The sequence below is a fragment of the Anser cygnoides genome, chromosome 1 (genome assembly GCF_040182565.1).
Source record: "Anser cygnoides isolate HZ-2024a breed goose chromosome 1, Taihu_goose_T2T_genome, whole genome shotgun sequence".
NCBI lineage: Eukaryota > Metazoa > Chordata > Aves > Anseriformes > Anatidae > Anser > Anser cygnoides.
This window is the reverse complement of record NC_089873.1, coordinates 179,851,057-179,866,901: the sequence shown is the minus strand read 5'-3', so window position 1 is coordinate 179,866,901 and position 15,845 is coordinate 179,851,057. Positions and strand designations below refer to the sequence as shown.

General features: G+C 42.7%; 1 protein-coding gene across 1 annotated transcript; it reads right to left on the bottom strand.

Annotated features, from left to right (window-relative positions):
* Positions 1-422: 422 nt before the first annotated feature.
* RGCC (regulator of cell cycle) lies at positions 423-13,915 on the bottom strand. The gene is made up of 5 exons (XM_048047721.2): positions 13,588-13,915; positions 13,304-13,492; positions 3,851-3,958; positions 2,379-2,441; positions 423-788 (listed from the first exon to the last, which is right to left on the bottom strand). The coding sequence occupies exons 1-5, from the start codon at positions 13,622-13,624 to the stop codon at positions 781-783; spliced, it is 405 nt and encodes a 134-aa protein (XP_047903678.2). The 5' UTR covers positions 13,625-13,915; the 3' UTR covers positions 423-780.
* Between the last annotated feature and the right edge of the window lie 1,930 nt (positions 13,916-15,845).

Here is a 15,845-nt window from a genome sequence, read left to right as displayed (position 1 = left end):
AGATTTAAGTATTTTCTTGATGCTACAGCATCTCCATAAGCTTTTGGGCTTAAATACCTAACCTCCCCATTAGTACCTACTATGAAACGATGTGTGATTTTAAAGATAACTTTTAGACAGCATTTCAAATAGGTGCTATTGTTCCAATCTGTACTAAGTAAGTGTTATTTCAGAGTTACTTTAATATAAGTGTTTGACTGATTTTATTTTCCAGACTGTATTAATTTTACATAGTACAAAATACTCTCACCCAAGCAATTTGAAGAGAACAACCCAACGTCCCCTATGAAGACCACTTAAATACATTTTGCCTAACAAGAAATACAGCCTCATCAGATATTTTCAAGCTTGATGTTGTTTTCAATAAGAGCTTAATTTGTGCTCCTATTTCATAGTTCACAGGAAAGTTTCAGACATCTGGATTCCAGTTTAGGGTTTATTTGTTTACAAAAATATATTATAAATGGAAAAAAAAGCATTAAAAGTTCTCAACTATATAAAATTACAAATATATTTTCATAAAAGCAACTTTAAATTAAAATTTAAGCTATATTTTAAAGCAAAATATAGCTGTAACATTTAAGTTATACGATTCCACCTGCTGCAATGTAACAACACTGATGTTTGCCAGTTAAATACTTGTATGAGTTTACAGAGGTTATGTTCAGACGATGAGTATCTTGGGTAAGAAATTTATCAGACAAGGGCAGCAGTTTTCAGTGACTGATGTCACTTATCCTTCAGATGACATTCATAGGCAAACAACGCCAGAGATTCATTTCACATACCTGGAAATACAAAACAAGAGCTGTAAATTCTGTATTTAATAAGATTGCTAGCTGCCCAACAGGCAGCACCTATGCCTTTTTTTTTTTTTAAACATGAGCTAAAAGGTTAACATACAGCCATGTAAGGCAACAATTTTATTATGCTTCTAAAGGCATCTGCACAAAGGCCTGTGCAACCTCGAGCGTCTAAATAGAATTACTACTCAAAAATGTGACATTAAATAGCAGATGGAAATTAGACTTTTCCCAGAACTTCAGCATATGATAGTGTATCACTAAAACAAGTGTCACTATAAATGAGACTCTGCCGAGTTAACCAAAGGTTTGATTAGCTGGTAAAGAATATCACAGCAGGTAGCAAAACTTGCCCTCACTTTGGCTGTGCCTTGCAAGGGGACAGTGAGACCAATATACTACAAGCAGCCCCTTAAGACTTACTGCACCACAGCTGTGTGAGGTACAAAGTAAGTACTTGCTGATTTCTTTGTTCTACATAAGTCTTCAAACTCAAGTTTTTCAGAAAAGCAGTCAGTCGATTAAGTTTAAGTGGTAAGGACAGTTAGCTCAAGCATGCATCCAGGACAGAAGTCAGGAAACCAGAAATATCTTAATCCTGGTTTCACTTCTCTTATTCAAGATACAAGTAAGAAAACAGGGAAGTAGGAAGCTCAGAAGGGCAGCTGTCTTGAGTTAAATCCAAGGCAGATGGCCAAGGCTTCAAGAATTACAGGGAAGGGAAATTACCTAATGAATAGAAGAAACTCAGTTCATAGGTTTTCGTTTGTTGTGTTTGTTTTGTTTTTTTTATATTTTTTATTTTTTTATTTTTAAACATACAGCTGTTTCAGTCTAGTCCTATGAAGTGTTGTTGTTTGGGGTTCTGTAGTCTGGTTCCACACACACACAAAAAAACAACATTATCATGCCCCAGACAAATAGGGCAGGAAGTAGAAGAATAGGCAGACATAGGCAGAATATAGCACAGGGAAGGTGTTTGGGGTTTTGTTCTCCACCCCAAATCATAACGGAGAACCCAGTAGAATAACTGGAAAATACGATTTCTAGACAGTGACAGAGGAAATGATTGTTAAATTCCATTCCTGGTAAAAGTAAGATCAAACAGGAGCTTAACATTTAATCTAAGGCAATAAATATGGATATCAACTTTTTCCACAAAGCAAGGTGTGATATGAGAAGTATCCCTCACCTACAGACATTCCTCCAGTCACTTAGCCGTCTAACTAAGAAACACAAACTCCTATCTTAGCAGTTTTTCCTATCTTAGCAGTTTTAAGAATTTAAAGAAGTATCTTACAAGAAGAAATGAATTGCAGCTGCCTCAAATGGGGACAGAGGTACACAGGAGTGCAGCCTTTGTCATGTGAGCTAAACTGCATGCCTTGAACATTTAGGCAGAGACCAGAGTTCAGTCTATTTTACCTTCTTAACCACAATGATACAAACTAGCAAACTAAAACAAAGCTACATTATATAAAACTATTTCTAGTCTGTCCCCCCACCCCCCAATACATTGGTTTTCATCACTCTGCAACAGCAGCAAGCAAGAAGCAGTCTTTGAAACCTACTCACTTGCTAGTGTCCTGTCAAGATCCGCAATGAATTCTTCCAGTTCCTTTGTGTCGCCAAGCTTTGCTGCAAATTATGAAGAGACAGTCGGTGATACTCAGAGATGAATACTTAGAGAGATGACACTTTTGTCTGACCAAAAATAAGCCAGTGGAACCGCACAACTCCCCAAATAGTTTTCAGCAGTATTAAACCTGCTCCAGATTATTTTCAGGTAAGTTCAACAGGGTTGCTGCAGTCCAGATGCATTCTTAGAAAACAGGGGAGATGGCTAAACAGGGGTTTGCTTCGCTTTTGCGAAATATATAGATACAAAGTTTTAGCTTGCTTTAAAAGGAGAAGTTGAAGTGGGAAAAAAAGTTGTAGGTCAACTCAGCCATGTCCTCGCTACTGTAGGATTCTTCCATTCTTCCTTACTGTATATATTCAGATAATGCCTTCATGGCCATAGCCAAATCCTAAACAATTAGCTCCCAGCCCTGCCCAAATCTAAACCTCTTAAGTCACATCAGTATCAGTGGCTGAGGTGTTAGATCCTTTGATCTTGATCTACACATTATAAATTTAAGTTCAAACATGCACTTAAAGTTTCCACTCCTGAGAATGCCACTGGCTCCATCCAATCTACTTCTTATGTCAAGTGGCTTCCGTATCTCACTTCTGTGGTCTATTCCAAGCTGGTTCTACCTATTTGTATCTTCTCATCAGGAAGATCTTGACGTTTAGTGCAACTCTTGGCCAAGCATTAACTTAATAGTACCAGTTTAACTGAGACATTTTTTAACCCCCTGCTTCTTATTAACTATGACTCATTTTTCCCTGGTATCATGGTAATCAGTAAGAGAACATTTTATTTATTTGTGACTGGTCAACGCGTAAAACACATAAAAGTGAAAAACCCTTGAGCATGCATGAGAACACCAGTTAAAACAGCACCATTTAGCGCATGCATGTTTGTTGCATTTATTGGTATTTCTAGTCCAGGCTTAATCTAAGTTACCTGTATGAAAAACCTTCTGGTGAGTTAGATCAGCTGCAAGACAAACTGTCCTGAAACTCTAAAGCTACAAAGGAGGAAGGAATTATTAGTGCTTGGGTTGAATCAGCAGTGCAAGGTCTACATGGATCTGAATAATCATTTTAACTTGAAAGGCTTCTGAAGTCACACACTGCACCCCTCCATTCAGGCTAAGTATTCCTCTACATAGCTGGAACATTTAGGCTACTTAGTTGCTTAAGTTAGACTTCAGCTTGGTCATTCAAAACCAGACGAGTTGCTGGATAACACATGAAGAAGTGTGGATGCAATAATGATCAAAAGCAGCAATAATACTTGCACCCGGAGTGTGCTTAACCATAATCCTTAGTTTTGTGGTCATTCAAAAACAAGAGTCCATGCATTTGTGCAAATCCTTGCCCAAATGAAGAAGCTTATCTAGGTTGAGAATTCAAAAGTGTCAACAATTAGAATTTACCTTTACATGGAGTTACTGATGGAGATGGTAAACTTGGAGTAGACGCAGTTGGAGAGTTAAGCTTTTCATCGCTGAGGCTGAGACTGTTCCTGTAGAGTGAGTCTGCACCTGTTAAAAAGTGACAATGCAAGTTAAGAATACCACCTTCTTAAATTTTGCAATAGAATTAGACACAGAAATGGGATGTTTCTGATACAGGCTCCAGAGTCTGTAGAACTCAAGTTTATAGACTTTAAAAACAGAGACAAACCAATTATGTATTGTTTGAAAATTGTTGTTCCCACACCTACTGTTAAACAGCTCGTAGACCTAGGCCCAATCTCACCTCCTATAATAAAGTGTCAGCTTTCCCTGCAGTCAGCATCAGCTGGGAAATATTACAGGAACTGCAGTTATCCCACATCCACCAAGTTAAACCCAGTAGGGCCTGTAGGATTTACAATGTTCTGGGAGATTTCAGTTACTTGAAGTTTGCAAAAACTGTTTTAAAATCTAAGTTAAGAGCTCTAGGACAAGAAGAGTCCCTCAGAAGTACTGTTACATAAAGCACAATTACATAGTTTGCCATAGCTGTGGCAATGACATACAGCAAAAAGCAGTGCCTAGTTGAGAACAGAAAAGCCTTCCTGCTCAACTCTCGAGTTCATGAAGCAGTAAACCTGTACACAAGATGTTCTTAAATCTTATTTTAGATGGTCTTTTAGATGAAGCTTTACATGCCATGGAAAGCAATGGGAAAGGTTCCTGCATCATTCTGATGTTCCCGGATTTTAGGGCAGGCCTTAAGCTTCACAAATACCAATTGCTATCTTCCCTCTTTTGATGTGTGCAGCTCACACAAAGTATTTGTCATGTTTTCACTGGAAGGAGGAATTGCCATTGTGTTAGAGACCAGAACTGGTAGTTCCTGCAGTTTTGAGCTGAAAATTGATCTGAAAGTTGTAGCTCTACAAAAAGAGAAAATTGTTGTGATGCAACTGTGGCAATGGTCTCTATTTGGCACATTTCCCAGCATATAAATTTATGTCATTATACAGGGTGATGACTGCCACTGAAGCCAGCGATTTGCCTACCTGCAGCACTTGCAGCATTTGTCTTCAGAAGCCTGGCCAAGAGGCGGTTACACTGCACCATCAGGGCCATCCAAGTGAAAATTGTCACGTTTTTTGGACATCTGTCCCGGTTGCTATGCCAGGAGATGACTGCCCTGGTTAAGTGAAGGCAGCCCTGCTGAGTTGGCAAGACCCAGCAGGACCACAGCTCTCCTTGCCAAGGTCTGCGAGAAGCTTCACCCTAGGAGATTTCCCTCGTTCATGTACACTGACCCATTGCAGTGCCAGATCTTGCACAGTTCCTCTGCAATCAGCTCAGCTCCTGCTCCAGCAAATGCTACACACATGCAACACACACTGTGCAAACTGAGTGGTGAGGTGACATTGATGCCTGGGAACTCCACGTGGCCAGATCAGCTGTCGGCTGGTATTTCTTGTTCAGAACAAGCTGGGTGCTTCTTCACACTAGGTTTTCATTGTGACTTATCTTCACTCTTAAGTGTTTGTTGGCCTCTCTAAACCTGAGCAGATCAAAACCAACCTACTCAGAAATTTCAGACAGATTTGGGGAATACAAAGCAGAACTACGAGAAAGTTTCAAACACAAGAATTTAAAGAAATATCTTTTAGAAGCAGCTCCTAAAAAGATCAAAACCTAACAGATCTAAGTGGGAGAGGAGAGCCAACACTGCTCCACAACATTATCTGACCAGCACCATACAATGAACATGAATCCTAGCACATTAGTGGTCTTAAAGTAATAGTTAAAGGTATGACAAATTTCTTCCTGAACTCAGCTCATGGAGCAGCTTTCAACTAAAACCACATGTTTGTAGCCAAGATGCAAACCCTAGTGAACAAGGGACTCTGAATGGAAAGTTTTAACTGATCAGGACAAAACCCCTACCATTATGAAAAAGCCAAATAACTCAACACCTCACATAAATGGGGCAGCAGCCAAGAGCACACCACACTGAAAGAACAGACAGAAGTTGAAACACATGTCTGAGGTAGCACAGTTGGGAAAAGCATGAGCATTCAAATAATTTAGTATTTTAAAGGTTTTAGAGTTACGTGAATTAATAAGAAATAATCCAGAGAACACTGGCTATAAAGCTGAGCATGCTTTTAATGTGCAGTCTGTGCTGCTAGCATCCAGACACCAGATGTAGTGATGCTGGGAATCTGTATTACAAACCTCACGCACGCCATCCAAAGCTCCAGTTGCTCTTATATATAGCTGGAATAAAAGTGTTCATTTCGTGAATACTTGAAGGCAACTCACCTTACAGAAGGTTAATCAGCCACTTAAAGTTGCGCCACGGGAGGTTTAGGTTGGATATTAGGAAGACCTTCTTTACCAAAAGGGTTGTTAGGCATTGGAATGGGCTGCCCAGGGAAGTGGTTGAGTCACCATCCCTGGAGGTCTCTAAGAGACGTTTAGATGTAGAGCTTAGCGATATGGTTTAGTGGAGGACTTGTTAGTGTTAGGTCAGAGGTTGGACTCGGTGATCTTGGAGGTCTCTTCCAACCTAGATGATTCTGTGATACAAATCTTATTCACATCCACTCACACACCTGAATTAGCAGTCACCCTTGATTCTTTTTGTAGCTTTCTCCACAGCCCTTCTATATACACTTGGAAGTGCTGACCAACCACCTCACAACAACACATCAAACCAGGAAACATTATTTCATGCTTGTTTCCACAAGCCTAGGAAATATTTTCTCTTTGCCCCATTGTAAAGAAGACAGAAGCACTGCTTTAAATACCTAAGTGTCTTCCTTCCAGTGCTGGAAAAATTACAAGAGGTGAAAGGTTTTCACAAGACAGAGCTACCTTTTGATGGGTTGTAATATTAACTGTTGTTTCAAGAAAAAAAATTCCAATATCTCTCAAAAAACAAAGATTTTAGGTACTGACTTTAGCTTACACTTGCCAACAAGCAGCAGAAATTTTGGTGATTAGAGGAATACAGCCCAACTATCAAATTTATAATAAAAACCTGAAAGCAATGCCCCGTTAAAAAGTTCTTACAGTATCCACTGCACAAAAATACCAGGTCTGGCAAGTGTGGCTCCACGGCAGAAAGCTCTGGGAAAAGGACATTTCAGTCCTTGCTCTCTACCAGCTGCCACAGCCAAGACTTGCTCATTTGCCTTCAAAAAAGGGGTTTTGAAAGATTTCCACTGCCACAGAGATACAACCTCCCCTGCAACCTAATAGCTGGAGGCTGATGCCAAGGATCTCTTACTGCTGTTCTTCCTCATCCAGCCCCTGCTCTCCCACTGCGATGCGAGTTTCTTGCAGCCATTGCTTCTTTTCCTTTGTATTTTTGTTCTCATGCCTGTGCGCATATAAAAAAAGCTAAAGGGGCAGTTTTTAAGAAAAAAATCAGTACTATAACACTGTCTCTTTACAAAGAGACGTTAAATTCTGATAGCTAAGCTACTGAGTTGATTTACACGAGTTCAACTAAGCCAATAGCTGCAAAATTATGGGTTTGAAATAAATACGGGTATATTTTATTCTGGCAATGCAATCTGTAGTTAGTGTTGCCCTTTGCTGTTCCAATATATAGATAAACCACAAAAAAACCCACTGCAATACCATGGGAACATGCTATATTTACATGAAGTGAACAATTGAAAGGTTCTGGACAGCAATTAACCAAAGGAGGAAAACCTCAAACTTTTCATTTTAAAACAGACAACGGAAAAGTTCAGCTGTCTGACCTAGTATTATGTTCTTTCTAGTGCCATAGTTCAGGACAATTTTAAGAAACACCAAGTCAGTAAGATTTTTGCTGTAATTTTCACTAAGGAAAGTTTAAGAAAACTCTCCTCAAGTTTTCAGAGAAGCGTTACAACTCCACTTAAGTCTTTACAAATCATGAGTTCACTGTGTAATGATATTCAGCATTTGACAAACAGAGTGCATGATTCATTGCCAGGCAGAACATAGGCTAATTGCTAAGAAAATAAAAATAAAGTCTGGAATTTCTAATGCCACTAGCTGGAGTGAGGAACATGCATTGCGAAATGAGCTCTGTGGTGAATAGGCTGCAGCCCTCAAGGATTGGGTTTATTTTGATCATAATCATGCTCACATTTCACTGCATTATTTACCGTCTTTTGCCTAGCCATCCATTCCAAAGGTGACCCAAAACTCTCACTATTTACATGTCTAGGCTTAATGATTTAAAAGATATCAAGCCACATATTTACAAGTTACAAGGAAGCAATCTAGGAAGACAAATTCAGATGTGCAAGTACAACTTCATTACACACAAAGCTTACCATCCCACTCGCCAATCATGCTTACTACTCATGAGGCAGTAGAGCAACAAGTATGCCGAAGAGGTAAGAATGAAAATCTTACCAAAAAGCACACTTCTCATTAAATTGAAGAAGCCTACATACCTGAAACCCCTGGGTTTTCTTCCCCTTAAATGTCTTGGTAATTTAATAAAACAGTATTTTTTCAGATGAATTAATAGAGAGTTCTCATAAAATGAAGTCTTCCTTCTTGTTTTCCTTTATAAATATTGTATCATATTCATCTTAGAGACAGGCCGTTAGAAATCTGTACAGGCAATCCACCTCCTTAAAATATTCTCCTCTTGATTGTGCAAGACTGGGACTTGTCACCAAGACCAAAGGCTCATCTACTCCACATCCTGTCTCTCACAGCAGATGCCTACAAGAGTTTAAGAGTTTAAGCACCTGCACGGTGCAAACAGATAATTTAAAGTAACTCCACCAGGTCTTAACGATGCACAAATCAACATACTTTCTAAGCTGCCAGTAGCTTCTTACCATAAAATAGTCCCTTGAGGATGTACCTCCCCAGTCCCATGTATTTATCTAGTTATTTTGAGCATGTATGTTTTTAACATCCATGATATCTTAAAGGTATATAGTTTATAGTTTAACTACACACCATGCAAAGAAAGAGCTCTTATATGAAACTTGCTGGTTTGATCTTTTTTTCAGACTGGGCGAGGTAGCAGCCACTCTCCTACTGTCACTCATGGTGTTCTGGAAGACAAGCTTGTCCCCACCCAAGTCAAGTCATCTCTATGCTGACACTTCAGTCCAGTTAGTCATTTGGAAACTATTTCGTCTCTTTAGTCATTTCTGCTGTCTTTATATTACAATATGTAGAGAAGGCACAGATATCACAAACGTAAACTAGCTTTTGAGGATGAGTGCTGCAGCATTAACAGCAGCTGATGCTTCAGCTCTAGATAGCAGAGTCATTGCTCCACCACACAGAGTTGTGGATGCCCTCACGGTCTTCTGTTGTGTTTAAAAGACAGGAGGTGTTTGCAAGAAAGCCTTTGCATGTCCCTACAAGTGACTACGAAGATGCACTGCAGGCTTTGTCAGCACCAGAACTGAATTGATGCATTTTATTTTGTGATGCTTTTTAATAGGCAGACTGGAAACTGAACCTGTTTCAGGAAGAAGATGCATCTGTAGCTAAAAATCAAAACATTTCAGAGAGTACAACACCAGATTATGGTTTAGCCTCTAGGTGTTATTATAGCTTTGGCACAAGAAATGCTAGAGTGCTTCCCTTCTCAGCCTCTCATCAAGTCGCACTTTTGGTTTGTTATCCCAAGCCTAAACTTGAAGAGTGTCCTGACACTGCCATGTTTTGTTAAGCAAAATGAATTGAGTAGACATGCAGTAAAAATCAGACCATGTGTCTGAGAGTGTTGTCCAAACACTTCTTGAACTCCAGCAGCTTGGTGCTTTGACCACTGCCCTAGGGAGCCTGTCCCATGCCTGACCACCCTCTCGGTGAAAAACCTTCTCCTAATACCTAGCCTGACCCTCCCCTGAAGCAGCTCCATGCCATTCCCCTGGGTCCTAAGCTTATTCCAACACACAAGTAGCAAATTCTCTGTAAGTTTGAGAGTGTTGTTGCATTCACACTAGTGGATTTTTGACAAGACAGCACTCCCTAACACAAATCCTATTTTATCACAACCAACATAGGCAGTAAATAGCAAAAGGTGTCCTTTAGCTCAGAAGTTTCAGCATAATCAATAACCCAAAGCATGAAGCTGTTACACTTCGATTCAGTTGAATACATCAAGTTGAAACAGAATTGGTATTCACTCAAGAATGAGTGTTGGACTGAATCCCCAATTGCATCATGATTTCCAGCACTGACCCCATCAGCTGTTGTGGTTAATGTAGCACTTGTGGGCCAAGCACTAAGATCATGAACATCTGCACATGCTAACACTTTTATTACTGTAAGATCTAGAGTCCGTTGTGTTATGTACAATACTTAACCACAGCCAAGGCAGACCTCATCCAAAGATCATTCAGTCAAGTAACAGTGCTTGGCTCCCCCACATCTTGTCCTATCATGTCCATTTTCTGAAGTAGTCTTCAATTTTTTTCTCTCTCCCTTTAAGATGCTGAAATACGTAATATAAGAATTTCAATTAGTGGTTTTAGTGCCAGCTTCCTCAAGAAGAACATACGGTTCTAACAAAAAGCACAAAAACCACATAATATCTGCAAGCTTAGCTGTAGTGATAAAGACCTTTTGTAAATACTTCTGTTTAAATCAAATAGACTCATCCTCACAGCATAGGTCTCAGGAAAGGCTTTCCTTACCCTTATATCAAATGGTCATAGTGCTGTTTTATATCGGTCACTAGCTTCTAGGAAAGTTAAATTTAAGATTGATTCAGATGCCCTGAAATAGAAAGTTAAAACATTGCCTCCCCTTACAGTCCCACCCTAGAATCAAAGGTATCACTGCAGGAGTGGCAGAAAGATATGTATGCCTAACATTCAGCCACTTCACATCAGTTAAGATGATTAGATTACTCTACCAACAAGGTATAGTACTAAAATACAGTCTGAACTGTTCTGTAAATACATTACTAAGTATACCTGGAATAGTTTTCAGTGTCAGATAAGAAAATTTTGCAAAGATCAAAACAGCCTTCATGAACAAGATCATAACTCAACCTATCTACAGAAAATATTGTTGGCAGTTCTTCTGTGTTGTTGCAGATTTGTGTTGCAACAGCTTGCTCTTTCAGCCCAGTTTCTCCTTGATCCTGTAGTGAAGTTTAACTCAAGTGTTACCACGGGAATAGTGAGGTCAGCTATTCAGCACTACTTGCCCTAAAGGATGGAGACCAAAGGAAAGGTGACCATAAGGAAAAAAACTTGAGTTTGAACAGAAAGAGCCTGGCTAAATAGAAAACTCCCTAAACCTATTCTTAAAATGTACATAGGGAGTGTAGCTGGATTACATCAGACACTGGATCCTGTTTTATAAAAGGAGCTCTTCATAAGTCTGCAATCCCTCTACAATCCTACTACAGCTCCAAAACAAGCTGTCTGCACGGAACGATGACTTCAGGAAAAAGTGTCTTACTGGGCCTTTTCTGAGAAAAGAAGAAAGCTGGCTGGTTTTCTGTTTCCTCTAACATATCCTCATATGCTTGAGGCAGCTGGATCCCAACAAGTCTCTTAGTGCACCTCCTGGCCTGGTGTACGCTAGCACTCAGAAGTCTGGGACTTCCAATTTGTCCAGAGCCACCCTCCACATCACACATCAGTAAAGGAGGAACCCTAGCCCCAGCACAGGCTGGCATTAGGAAGCTTGACATGTTCCTAGCTCAAGATCCCTGATGGCTCTGTATCAAGTCCTCAACCCTTGTCTATCAGGCTATCCTGTAAGTGTACTGAGTCTAAATCAGTTAAGTTTTGTGATACAGAATTTTATTTTCCAGACCTTCCTGAAGATCTAGTCTGCCAATTTGCCTAGGTATGTGGTCTCTCACTAGGTCTTCTGCCCTGTCAGAAGAATACCTTCCCTAAAATGCCCTTCCTTCCGATCCTAACAGCAATTTTAAGCACTGTTCAAGATGCAAGTTTACAGAACCACAGCAGATACGCCAAGCAACTACAAGCACCCTTCTTGCATGGATAAAGCTTAAGTTCTTGATACTGTTTTGTTTTCTTTCTTCACTTTCCCAACAGTAGAATATTTTACTGGATAATCGCTGTTGATTGAAGTGCCTCTTATTTTCCATAAGAGTATGCAAGAGGATAACAAGTTACAACACCGAAAGACTGCACAAGAAATTGTAACACTAGGGCTGTACCATTGCTGTTAATAACAGACCTGGATTTACAGAACTGCTCCCATACTCCGGTTTGATTCAGTGAAGGCAGGCCTCAGCTTATGCACCCTCAGCCACATAAAAGGATGGTGTTCAACCTAGATCAGGCATACATTCCTAAGTCTCCTTCAGCAGGAGAGCGGGAGGCTTACTTGCAAGGAACAATTCACCCACTCCACTATGAAGCAGCAATGGATTAACATCCTGAACCACACATCCCCACTGACTACAGACAAAATCCAAAGACATGGCTAGGCAAGGAATCCAAGTCCAGGGCAGTTAAAAAGCTGCCTGTGACTGAAATGAAATTAATCCTACCCTTTGAAGAAATAAACAGCTCTGATAAGTTTGAGAAGCTGTGCTGTCACAGTTTAACCACTAGGAAGTCAAAGATGCACACTGAAAAGATGCACAGCAGAAAGGAGCAGTTTTATTGCAAGTAACTGAAAAACAAAGGAAGTTTGATGAAGATAACCATAAAGAAAACATTTAGTTTAGGAACTAAAAAAAACGTGGGTATAGCTTGTTTTTAAACAGAACTTACCTCTGACAAAGCAGCGCTTGATTCTCTCACTGCCAAGGAGAACAGGGAAGATATTCTCTCCCTGACTAGTGAATTTAAGGGGGGTAAGACTTTTCTAGTTTGCTAGGAAAAAAACTTAGTTCCCACTGTAGATTTTCTTGCTCATAGCAGGATACTCTTCCCACCTTTTCTGTCCCAAGCTCTCTGCACACTGTTTGTGCATGCCGAGTATGCTCAGACGCAAGTTGCCTGAGATTATCACCTCCAGAAGAGTGAGAACAGCTCTGCTGGCCAAGCCAGGAGCCTGGGTTAGTTTCAGTCTCTTCTAGAAAGCGTACTTCAGTTGCTGCTCATCCCACTGATGTTCGGGCTGAACAGCCCCACTGATTCCTGTTTTATTTAGGGACACTTTTTTTTTCTTGTAAGGCTATAAGATACCTCAGTGTTTTACCAGCTGGCAGCTTGACCTCCCCTCACACCAAGTTTTCCAGCCTTATTGCCTCTAGAACCAGTTTTTTTCCTTTACCTTACTCCTGACACGCAACAAACCGCTCCCTGCGACACTGGGGGAGCCAACCCGGGGCTCACCAACACCCTGCGCTTCTCCCCTAAAATAAGCCACAAGAGATGAACCCCCGGGCCCCCCAGAAGTGGCAGTGCCCGGGCAGGGTCAGGCAGCCCACCTCGGGGGCTCCCCGTCCCCGTCACTCACTCTCCGAGTCGCTGAGGTCGCTGGTGCTGGCGCTGCTCCTCCGCTTCATGCGCTCCAGGTGCTCGCCGTAATGGAAGCGGCGCCGGCCGGCGGGGCAGGCGAAGTCCTCCAGCACCGCCTCGAACTCGCCCAGCGCCTCCGCCAAGCCGCCCGCCTCCTCCGGCAGCTCCGCGGGGCGACGGCCGGAGCCTGGAGGGAGGGAGGGAAGAAGAAAAAAGCGGTTGAAGGAGCCGCCGAGCCCCCCCGCACTGCGAGGGTAGACCTGGCGGCCCCCCGCCACCCACCGTGGCTCGCCGGGCGCTCTGCCTGAGGCGACTTCATGGCGGCCGCCCCGCCGCTGTCGGCCCGGCCTCGCCGCCGCCGCCTCTTATGGCCGCCGGGGCTGGGGGCTGAGGGGGCGGGAGGGAGGCGGCGGCCGCGGCCCGGCCCTGCCCGCTGAGGGGACGAGGCGGGCGGTGCAGGTGCGCAGCGGCGCCGGGTGACAGGGAGCTTGTTCCTTTTCTCGGCGTGGAGGTGCTCCTCGGAGCCTGCTGGCACAGGAGGAGTCTCACCCCAGGCCGGGTGGGAGGAGGGATGAAGCCCTGCCTGCCCCGCGGGGTTTGGGGCCTTTTTTTGGGGGGTATGTTAGCCCAGGTTTTTGTGGGGTTCCCAGCAGGTGATGCTGTAGGAGTGCACTGAGAGAGAACAGAGCTTCCTACTTGCATGGCACTAAAGATATTTTATATTCCTAGAGCTTCAAGGACAAGTCCAGCACAGAATCACGGAATCAAAGGATGGCCGAGGTTGGAAGGAACCTCTGAAGACCATCCAGTCCAACCCCCCTGGTGAGCAGGTTCACCTAGAGCACATTGCACAGGATGGCATCCTGGCGGGTTTTGAATATCTCCAGAGAAGGAGACTCCACAACCTCTCCGGGCAACCTGTTCCAGTGCTCTGCCACCCTCACAGTAAAGAAGTGCCCCCTCACGTTGAGCCAAAACGTCCTGTGCTTCAGTTTGTGCCCATTGCTTCTCATCCTGTAGCTGGGCACAACTGAGAAGAGACCGGCCCCATCCTCTCAACACCCTCCCCTCAGATATTTATACACATTGATGAGGTCTCCCCGCAGTCTCCTCTTTTCCAGGCTAAACAGGCCAGGTTCTTTCAGCCCATCCTCGTACGACAGGTGCTCCAGTCCTCTCATCATCTTAGCATGGACATCATGTAGCACAGACATCGTGATTTCAGAAGGGCTTTACCACCTGCCTGCAAGCTACCCAGGGTGCCTGGTCTGAGTGTGGGGTTTCAGGAAAGCTTTACAGTCCATCCAGATTTCACTGCTGCCACAAATGGCAAGTATCGCCCCTCCTCCCCTGGTCACCACCCCAACAGCTTGACCAGCCCTGCTGATTCATTTTGCTAATCCAAGCTGTTTGTGATTCAGGAGGGGGAGATGCCTGCACTGGTGCTCTGCTGGGCTGTCGATGGAGGACACAATGGGCATCAGAGCCAGCTGCAAAGAGAGGAGGGAATCTCACAAATAAAACCGAGTCTGGATCATCCTCACTCAGCCGACAACCTGGTCCCAGGGCTGCTAGTCCTCTGCCAAGCAAGATAAAGAGGCAGCATCCTGTGTTTTGCTTGATTTACACTTGCTGTGCAGCATGCTGTGAGCCCGTGGCTTCGCTTCAGCTACCATCAGGAGCCCGTTCCCCATCGCTGCACTTCATGCCCACTGCCCCGCGCTGTGCTGGCATCTGTCTGTGCTGTCCTGTGGTTATTTCTCAGCTAGATCAATTAGTGAGCTGTGAACGCGGCCACAGGGCAGCTGGGCCAGTACGTCAAAGAGGGTGATCTGAGGACAGGAGCAGATGGTGGGGGAGAGGCAGGGAACTGCTCAAACACGTGGAGTCGCAGCCCGATCTGCGCCGGCCAGGGTGTTCTCCAGTGGAGAGGTTTCCTTAATCTTAGGAGAAAGAAATTAACACTTGTCCTGAAGTCAGGTTAACATGATGTTTATACATACCATAGCTACCAAATGTTGATTTTGCACTGCCTCTCAGTCCTTTTAAACAAAAGCTGGCTGAGCAGCTAAAATATCAGTTCTGTAAAATACCCATTGGGCAAGGCTCTGTCACATTTAGTTACAACCAGTAATACTGAAAACAGACATCAGGTGCTATTCCACATATATGTGTCAGGAGCTATGATTATATTTGCGTGTTGATGAGAATATCTACAGTTAAAATAGAAGAGTTGAGGACAGCAAAAAGGAAGAAAAATTCTCTCTGAATCTTCTTTAATGTTTAGTAGTAATGACATTTTCAGACATGTTGTCATTGCTTCTGCAAGACATAAAATGAAAAGAACAATGTTCTAGACAATAAATCATCAGTACTTAGCAGAATTGTTCACCTCTCCTTACCAGCTGATATGGAAGCATTTATTTATTTCTGCTGTGGATCAAAAGGAGTTCTCATGGTGAAGTTCAATTGATATTTATTCTGTGGTTTCCTCCATTCTTGTGGTCTTCCTCTGTTTTTCTTTCTGCTAATAAAAGTGT

Coding starts and splice junctions, on each gene's coding strand:
- RGCC (XM_048047721.2), bottom strand. CDS start 13,624: ATGAAGTCGCCTCAGGCAGAGCGCCCGGCGAGCCACG. Junction 13,493..13,587: donor AGAGCGCCCGGCGAGCCACG/GTGGGTGGCGGG, acceptor CCCTCCCTCCAG/GCTCCGGCCGTCGCCCCGCG. Junction 2,442..3,850: donor ATCAGTAACTCCATGTAAAG/GTAAATTCTAAT, acceptor CATAATTTGCAG/CAAAGCTTGGCGACACAAAG.